A 10,091-nucleotide genomic window follows, 5' to 3' on the forward strand; every position below is an offset into this window, starting at 1 on the left:
CCCCCCTCTATCTTCACTCACTTGCCAACCTTCCAACCTTCATTGGTATGAGCTTTTTGTGATTTTTTTTGTGAAGTATCAATTTATATCTCTAAGAATTACATGTATTTGTATTCTTTTTAAGAAAAGGTTTAGCTGTCCCTTCTTGGCAGACCCTCATTTGTCCTCAGTGTCATGCTATCAGCATATATATATTATATATTATATATATATACACGCATATTTACATATAGGCTACTTTGAAGTACTCAACTAGGATTTGTCCTCAGTGTCCAGACATTGTGGTCGGGAGCGAGATGTGAAGACCTAGTAGATTTTCCTTGATTAGCTCGTTCACATTTGTCAAGTCCTCGTCTTTTACACCCATGTCTCAGTTCTCCGTCACGGCTACCGTTTCGTCTGTGTGTGGGTCCCATGTCTCGGTTCTCCGTCACGGCTACCATCTCGTCTGTGTGTGGGTCCCATGTCTCGGTTCTCCGTCACGGCTACCATCTCGTCTGTGTGTGGGTCCCATGTCTTGGTTCTCCGTCACGGCTACCGTCTCGTCTGTGTGGAGATGCAGGTTGTGTTGTGTTGTCTACCATACGTACCCAGCAACACTTTTATTTTCGTTTACCTCACGTTTCTATTTTTGCTGCTTTTTAATAAAGTAGGGCTGTGCTTGATAGCCGAGTTCAGTTGAGTTTCTGAATGTTTTGTTGTTTTTGTCGGTTGAAGAAGATTGGAATGTCCCTCGCGGGTTGGGGGACTATAAATAGACCCACGGCCCGTCTGCAGGAAGAAGAACCCCTCCAGTGACAAAGTGTCGCACACTGACCCCAACCCTCTGGGATCCGGATGCGACACCGACTTTGGTGCATCTTCCTTTTCACCTTCCTTCTTTCTTTCTTTTTCTATCTTTTCCCCCACCGCTGACCTCATGTGCAGCAAAAAGAGAGGTCACCCATCCCACAGAGTGGGCGCCTCGTTGAACGTGAGGTGCGACCCGTGCGGAGGGAAACCGGGTACCTGGCGGATGAGGTAAGATCAGTCCACGGACTGTCCCTCGCCAACACACCTCTTTGGCCCAGGTTTTCCTCTTAGATGGGAGGGTGGCACGGCCCATGCCACTCAATCGGTTGAGAGCTGAAACTCCTTCAAGCCCTGGGTCAATCTTGACGGGAGGGTCTTGCACACAGACTGTTTTTAAAAATAGAGTTTAAAAAAACTCCACCTCCAGTGTGTGGGAGAAACCGAAACAACAAACTTCACAACATCCTGTCCAAACTGGGTCCACGGAAACCATCAGGCCTCTTCGGGAGAGATGAAGTCATTTTTACTCGATTACGCATCGGACACACGGCCCTGACACCTAAATACCTCCTTCAGGGAGATGAAAAACCGTTGGATGCGACACAAATTTCTGCATTAGACACACATGTAATATATTACACAGAATGTCCAGAATTCAGAGAGACACGAGGAAAGTATTTTAGTCAAACACAGGACACTTGAACTTGTTGGCGATTGGAGATACTCAAATAGTGTTCGAGATTTCCGTAATTCGTCCTGTCCGTGAAAGCCACAACAAATACAAAGAAATAGAGACAGAAAATCGAGGGAGGTAAAAAAGAACATTACAACAATGAAGGTGGTTTATTTATAGCTGTGGTCCGGGCGTGGAACGTCTGCACAAGCACGGCACGGTTATCTTTCTCCCCCGACTGCCCACCAATATACTTCATGTAAAATGTAGAACAAAAATAAGGTAATTTTGACACAGATCTCTACAGTACATAATGAATTGGGCTCTGAACCGTGGAATCAAACTTTGCCGTATGCTGGGCTCTACACAACAACATAACTTGTTTGGCAAACAATAGGTCAATAGATGCTAGAAGACACGGGCGTGTATTTGAACAAATCTGTCCTGTTGCACAGTGTGTGCTTGGTAGAGTTCAGTGTATCGTCCTGGAATTTTCCAGCAATTTTTCCATATATATTAAAAAAACCCGGAAATGCCTTTAATTTGAAACCAAACTGAGTGGGTGGTTAGAGGGTGTCACTGGTAGGTTTTACTCAAACAAGCAAACGAAATTGCTTTTGATTGAGAAAGTCGAACCCGTTATACTTTACTTGCTCGGTGCCTGTAAATTACAGTGTAATTGTCTACACAAAATTCTCCTATTCTGTCGGCCTATTCTTACATTTCGGCATACACGTAGGTCTAAAAAGTTGGATGACCAACGGAATGTAGAAACCCCTCCGTAAAGGTCACCAAATCTAAGGTTTAGACACGTTTTCTCTGATGTTAGCCTGAAGCTGGACAATAAACATAAATATTCACATGTATAAATAAAAGGGGATCGACAGTAAACACCTTTAAAATGAAGACGTTGACCAATTTTCTACAACACAACTTTTAAACGTACGCCTTAGAAGAAACATGGTCCAACAGACAGGTTAGTTCTTTATCTGACTCTATGTCTTGACAGTTGCGTAATGTAGTGGCGAAGCGTCTATATATAAATTAATAATCACTGCTTCCCTTCCTAATTTTGAAGCATTATTACAGTCAAATTCACCCTTAAACGTAAACATCATAAATTAAATTTAAAAAGACGTTCATAATCACCAATAAACAGTTTCATTGCCACAGAAATAGCCTGTTCACCCCCTTTCGGACCAGCCCATAAGCAGTCGCAAGCTTTGATTAAGTAAGTTTAAAGAGAGGCTGGAAGATTCTACCAAAGGAATTGAAGGGAACCCTGAAAACTGTTTCATTGCCGCAATTTATACCCTGTTCACTCTTTTGGGCCACTGTCATAAGCAGTCTCAAGCACTGATTATGTAAGCTAACTATTACACTGGTCGAGTCTACCTCACAAATGTAAGGGGAACTAACTCCTATTAATATCTTGACTGCTGCGAGTGCTTGGTTGTTTTTTTTCTCGACTTTTTACCGTCCTATCCTATAATCAGATCGTGACCTCGATTATGACACCGACTCCTGGCCGCGAAAAGCTAGACAAAAACTGCCGAAATAAAAAAAATTGATAATTGTCATGTTTTACCAGAGTCTCTGGTATTGCATGTAATACGAACTTCTCTGCTTCTTTGCTTTGTGTTTGTGTATTCACATCTAAAGATAAATTTAATGTTTGCTGGAATAAATAATTTAACCGGTAATGAAATCTATAGACCTACAAGCGTACACAGAAGTGACGGCACAGTGGTTTGTTGTCTCGAAATGAACATTTCGTCAGCTGAGTTATGGTCAATCATATATTTGAGTCATTCTTTGTATGCACCCAAAGACCGATTTTTTAATACAGGGCCCAAATAGAATATATTTTATTGTTAAACAAAAAAAACAAGTAACAAACAAACGAACAAACAAATAAAAGTTTGGTCGCTGGCACAGAATTCTACACTTAGTGTAGAATTCTGTGGTCGCTGGTCTGCAGGAGTGCCGTGCAAAGTTTCGTGGGCCAACGTAGATTACGGGGCATAGATCTAAATGATCCAGAATGTTTTTAGCAAACAAGCTGTAGATCTAACATACTCTATGCAACAATGGACGATCTATCGTTAACGACATGTAGATCTACTAAATACAACATTTGGTTTCGTGTGGACCATCTGGAGATGGACTGGCGACCAGATCAAGAAGTAAAGCCAAAGATAGTGGAGAATCTTTGGTAAAGCCAAAGACCGTGTATGGTCTTTAAGCCAAAGACCGTGTATGGTCTTTGGTAAAGCATCGCCAGAATATGTCGGTGTGAAGGTGAAGGCTTGCGTGTGACCAAGGCCCAAATAATCAGACGGTTTTATCACGAGGGTGATAAAATCACAGCCCTCTTTGATCCTCCACACTTAACTAAGAACTAGAAACAATTAATTTTGTTGATCCAACACAATATCCGTGGGCCTACTCATCATGATGATACTGTGAGCAGGGCAGTTATTGAACATTTCTATGAAAAAAGCAGTGCCTTAGGTTTATTCAGGGTGGCACCCAAGTTAACCAACTGTGCGTCAAGTTTTGGACGACAGAGGGTTTGTTTGGCTGTGCACGTGCTTAGTCGCAGTGTATCGCAAGCAATTAAATTGGGACACTATATAATATGTATCTCGGAATTAATCCTTTCTCTGACATCGTGTATCTGAAATTTCTGTAATGACTTTGATGATCTTTTCAACGTTTTCATTTGGTCACTCGTGTCATTCTCTGTCGAATATCGTCACCCAGTCACAACTACGTCACAGCACCATGAATTTTTGCAGCAGACACTTCTGTGGTTGAAAGAGAATTCCTGAAGTTTGGCCCAGAAAACAAAAAGAAAGTTACAAAAGCATTAATATGAGTCAGTGAGTAGATCCACAACATCACTGCTTTGCAAGGTCGTATGGTAGACATTGTGAGCTGCTATGCGAGATTACTTACAGTGATATCAAGATGAACTTGAACATCTGTTCTCAGTCACCCTGAGAGGAAAAGGTGGACATATCTTGACAATCCAGATCCCCCCCCCCCCTCCTCCTCCTCCTCCCAACAGTTACATTTTCGTTTGAAGAGACAGATAATGGTCGACAAAATAATGATTGCATTGCCTTCAAGCAGTTGCAAGGATGTAGTGGATAGCTTTTTGATAAATCTAACGAGTAAGGATTTCAGTCAAACAATAGTAGTTGCTATTCCGATGGACCTTGATAAAGAACACAGACACATGATTAATTTAGTTAAATTTTGCAATACAATAAAGATGAGAAAAAAATGCACTTAAAATGAAATTTCTGACGTAAGTGGATACACTTTGAAGAAACTTTACTATGTAGATCTAGTCTGCAAGGACTGTACAGGGATAGTAGAGGATTCCTCATCTTCCCATGCATGGCACCTGACCCTCATCAGCCAGAAACAGTTTAGTTGGAACATTGTCGTCACGGAGGTTAGAAAAAAACAGTTTTAAACTTGTGGAATTCGTTGGTTTGTTTGAAACTGCTTTTTTATTTTACGCGTTTTAAAACTTTGATGATCAGAGTGCACAGTAGACAGAATCTAAAGTTGAAAATGCTCCAGGATCCAAACGTACTTGAAAACAAAGGTGATTCCTGCCAGGGCCGTCGAGAGCCTGGTCGGGCCCTGGGGCAGCAATCACCTTCGGGCCCCTCCTCCCCCCCTGCCCCACCCGCCCTTACCAGCAATTTATTAACCCAACAAATACAGTGTACATAGGCATATTATATAATTCCTTTACTGTAGCATATCTGTTACATACCAACATACGCTCTCTCTCTCTCTCTCTCTCTCTCTCTCTCTCTCTCTCTCTCTCTTACACACACATATCTTCATTATCCTTGGAAATGCATTTTGCGAAAGAGATGTTTGTATAAAAGCTAATCCCCCCGCACACACCCCAGCCTCCTTTGTCTCGCCCCCCTCCATCAAGTGCTGGGGGTTGTCAACTTAAAATTAATTTTAATTTTTCTGATTTACCGGATAGTTTAAAATGAAGGTAAGATGAATAAACCAATGACAGAAATTAAAATAGATTGGAATGTAGCATACCTTTTTTTCTTACAATAACGGAGCCTTACAGGATTTAGCTCTAGCAAAACTGTCAATTATCGGTTCGTAGTCCAATTCTCGAGCTAGACTGGCCTCTATGGCCAAAATTCCAAGACTTGTGAGTCTGTCTTGACGCATTGAGGTCCGCAAAATGTTTTTCACCCGAGAAAGAGTACTGAAGGAACGTTCAGCTTGCGCAACTGTGACAGGCAAGGTGCTGAAGATTCTCAACAAGATTACAACATTTGGAAACAAAGCATCCAGTTTCAGGGAATGAAGTCTGCTCAGCAACTGAAGATGCGGCAGGACATCTTCTCCAATGTTCGCTGACTGAATCACTTTCAAATGTTCCAACTCTTGCGCAAGGTCGGCTGATGCATCTACTGCATATTCCGTGTGCAATTTGTTTGCAAGATCACGAATAACGCCGGTTTCCTATTGGAGATATTTCCATAAAACAGTAAATAACGAATCGAGTTTTGTCACTGCATTATGCTTTGTTGTCAAATTTCCAAGAAGGCAGTCAATGGGGACATAAGAAACTTCATGTTTGAATTTGTTCTCGGGATTTTGGCAGTCTGTTACATCTTCTGTCTCTTCTACAAAAAGCTTCCTTTTCTTTTGTCGTTTTGTTGTTTCGGCAAATGAATGCTCAATCTCATAGTCATCTGCTACTAATTGGGACTCACTCAAGATTGCGTCTCATTCATCTCGTAAGCTTTTCAGATCTTTAATTCAGACTTGATATTTGCCACCTCAACGTCAAGAGTCGCATCTCGTTCTTGCAGCACTCTCTTTCTGCGATCGATTGCTGTGAGAATTTTGAGCCAAACGAGTGCCATTATCACACTTTCAAATGATGCAAGTAAAGTACTTAAGAATACCTATCAAATCTGAACGTGTTTCTGGAGGGAGGTTCATTTGACGAACAGTTTGAACAGCTTTCCTCAGTCCGTAGGGCTGTACTATCTTTGGTATAAGTATAAGAACGTAAATAGGTAAGCTGGCCTATAGGAAAATCAGTCGCTTGGTGATTTGGTTCATTTTGAGTAAATCCGCTATAAAGGTCAAAATGCGTCATCTGATGAAAAATGAGTTCTTGATTGGAACTTCTAGTTTAACCATTTTTATAACATTTTCAAGACTTGTTGGCGTTTAATAACGCCCAAAAGTATTTTGAAATAATTTTTAAAAAGACATGGGTGTTCACAATCACTCACAATTATGTGAACTATTTGCGTTCTTGATTAGGACTTTTTTAAACCCATAAGGAGGCCAGGAAACACCCCCAAATTCTCAAAGGGGTTTCCTCTGGAATTTCGTGCGCATTAATACAAGGAACACTGACCTGACTAAACAATCTGCACATCAGGACCCTGTTGTGAAAGCCAATACAAGCCAGTCGTTGTTCACTTGTGCTACTTTTTTTGCTTTTATCTTTTATTCGTGTGGTTCCAGTGTCGTGAAATGTGGTGAAAATTAAAGGATACTGTTTATTTGTGTCATTTCAACAGTTGAAATCTAAATTTCGAGGCTGGTCTAGTGTATTTTTTACTTTTTGCTGGACACAGTCCGGTCTTGTTTACATTACCAACAGCTTTCAAAATGGCTGCCAGCAGAGCGAAAGAGAAAGAAATCGCAGATATTGAACAACCTCGGACCGATGAACTTGTCTCTCGTTGCCCTAAATAGAGATTTAACCAGCGTTGTTGAGGATTATTTTATTTTTAGAGATATTGACAGTGATATTGAAGGCTCAGAGAGTGAAGGAGAAGAGGTCAGTTTGCCACTACCCCTGCGGCCACGCCCACCTTCGTCTACTACAAGATCTACTACGCGTAGGGAGGAAATTCCAACTCCTCATTCCCCTGGTGAGTTGTAATCCAAAGTCAACTGAATTCTCGTATCTTCCTCCTCAAGCTTTTAGGAATAATATGCAATTATAGTGTGGCAAAATTGCTGTTCTTCTCCCTGTCACAACTAGATCTATCTTAGATCTTGAACTAGAATCTACTAGAACTAGACTTTAGAACTAGATCTGGAAGATCCTAGACATCTACTTTTATGTAGATCAAGAGATCTAGAACTAGATCATGTCAATATTTATAATTTGTGTAGGCTATAGGAGGCTAGGTCTACCAAGTGAGAAGTAGACTGCTCACATAGGCCCACACGCACACACACACACACACACACATACACACAAACACACACACACACGAGAGAGGGAGAGAGAGAGAGAGAGAGAGAGAGAGACAGAGAGAGAGAGAGAGAGACAGAGAGAGAGAGAGAGAGAGAGAGAGAGAGAATAGCAGAGCATCAAACGAGTTGAGGTTTTTAATTAATTAGTGCTTTTGGCCAGGTTGATTGTTTTAGCACATCTATACTTGTTTAGATTGTAAACGTGTTCTTTCACTCTTATTTCTATGAAGAATTAAAGTCGATGCAGGGATTCGAGATAACGTTTGGTTTAAACTTTGCCCACAGCCCTCACAGCCCCTGTCAAGACGAGTGCAGTCCAGTTGCCTCAGAAGCTTAAGATGTGGAGCCAGTCAGTCTGCCGAGTAAACTTGGTAAGCTGATTTTTTTTTTCTTACCAGGATATAATTCATGATTCAGACTTTAAAAACCAAAAATGAGTTATTTGTCAATGATGATTGCTCTTACTCTAGAATTATTCTCTTGTATTTTAATTAGCACTTCAGTTTTACGGTTATATTTTACCAGCTGGGACTTACGCTATGCAGTAGACCATGGTCGATTGGGGTGTGGGGTGGGGGACTTAAATGGTCGACCGGTAACTAAACCGGTACCCATTTTTTTTTTTTATAGAGGTTGAACACCTTTGATATGTGTATGTTAGTGTTTGTATGTATGTTTGCACTCAAGTGGTTTCTAAATCAGTTCATAGAGGAAGAGGGAGAAGAATTTTTCTTAATGTATACCATCGACCAAGGTCATTTATAATCTCTATTATAATGATCTGAAAATGTTTTTAATGTATCCATGACAATTAGATGTCTTTTTCTTCCTCATGTAATCAAATTTTGATATTCGTCTCTCATGATAATTAACCACAACCGTTCCAATCTTTTCCTCACTTGTAAACAGTTGACGATGACACTCTTGGGCAAACATTTACCGAGGACCTGTCAGCAAGAATTACTAAACCAACATCGGAAGAATTTGCTACACAGAGAGACCTAGCAACAATGCCATGCAGTTACAAGTCCTATACAGGTCAGCCATGCCATACACAAATCAATGAAGATGTTGGAATGTAAAGATAATTACAGAGTTTCCAGAGTTGATTGTTTGAATGACATTGTAAGATTGGTGAATGAAAATGCTGTCAGTATTGTTGCACATTTGTATGGTTAGAGAAAATGATGCCGGGATTAATGTTTCAATGTATCTTCTTTTTGTTGTCACATTTTTAATATATTATCAAATTGTGCCATCATTTTCAATTTGGTATAAGCCCTTCAATTGCATGTACAACAATTCTGTGACTGATTTTGTTGATCCGCATGTTTTGAAGAATCAGTTTGATGCTGATGAAATGCCTGAACAAATTAACTCAACCAGACAATTGGTATAGAAATAGCAGGGATTTTGTTTCGGATGACTTTCAAGATTAATTGGCTCTTTAAGCAATTATGTTTATCACCCAGACCAAAGCATTAAGACAGTGGTGAAGGAGAAGCACATGGGCCGTCCAGCTCTAAAGTAGCAAAACTTGTGGGAAAGGGTAAAGGAAAGGGGTCGGGGAAGAGTAAAGATTAAGGCAGCAACATTTTTTGCCTATTAAATTTGCATTGTATCTACCCATTGATGTTTTGTTAGATGGTGTTATGTTGTAATATAAACATTCATTTATTATTGTCAGGATCAAGTGATATCTGTGTGTGTGAGTATGAAGACCAGTATGTGTGTTGCATATATTTGCAGAGTGCTTTGGTGGTACACTTACCATGCAAAAATGTGTACCTACTTAACAATAGCCTTGAAGTTTAGCTTACGTAAGTCAATTAAGTGTATGGGTTTAACACCCCTATCAACACTATTAGGTTATTCAAGAGGAGGGAGATAGGAATTTATTGTCCGTCTGCGATAATACCTTGAAATTGTGAGTTTCACACAATGCTTTCACAATAATATGTACATGTATTGTATTCATTCAGTTCAGTAACTTACTTAGTATATTTTGTAAAGTGACCCACTCTATGGACAGTATCTTTCCAGGAACTCCCTGGAAACTTTGTTGGATAAGAATGTGGATATTTTGTTGAGGTAAATCATTATAGTGTGGATGTTACCATTGAGACTGATTGTTTGACGAGGACATCCAACTTTTTGTTCCAGAATCATTAGAAAGAGCTGGAGCCAAAAGGAAAGTAAGATGGCCACATCTCAGTGTGAAAGCGGCAGCGTCAGAACAGGCTAGCTGAAAACCTGATAGTGACGAGGTAATTTTTGAGTGCAAATCTAGCAAAAAGCAGGACTTCTCCTGCATTTCTTTGGTTCTAAAGAGTCCAAA

The 10,091-nt window shown here is 40.4% G+C and overlaps 1 protein-coding gene across 1 annotated transcript in view; it reads left to right on the forward strand.

Annotated features, from left to right (window-relative positions):
• Positions 1-8,119, forward strand: part of LOC101852133 (spectrin alpha chain) — a 33,279-nt gene extending 25,160 nt beyond the window's left edge. Inside the window, exons 12-13 of the mRNA XM_035973167.1 lie at positions 7,149-7,328; positions 8,039-8,119. Coding sequence (XP_035829060.1) covers positions 7,149-7,328; positions 8,039-8,119 — 261 coding nt within the window. The remainder of the gene's footprint in view (positions 1-7,148; positions 7,329-8,038) is intronic.
• The last annotated feature ends 1,972 nt before the right edge of the window (positions 8,120-10,091 follow it).

This window comes from Aplysia californica, unplaced genomic scaffold (genome assembly GCF_000002075.1).
Source record: "Aplysia californica isolate F4 #8 unplaced genomic scaffold, AplCal3.0 scaffold01041, whole genome shotgun sequence".
Lineage (NCBI taxonomy): Eukaryota > Metazoa > Mollusca > Gastropoda > Aplysiida > Aplysiidae > Aplysia > Aplysia californica.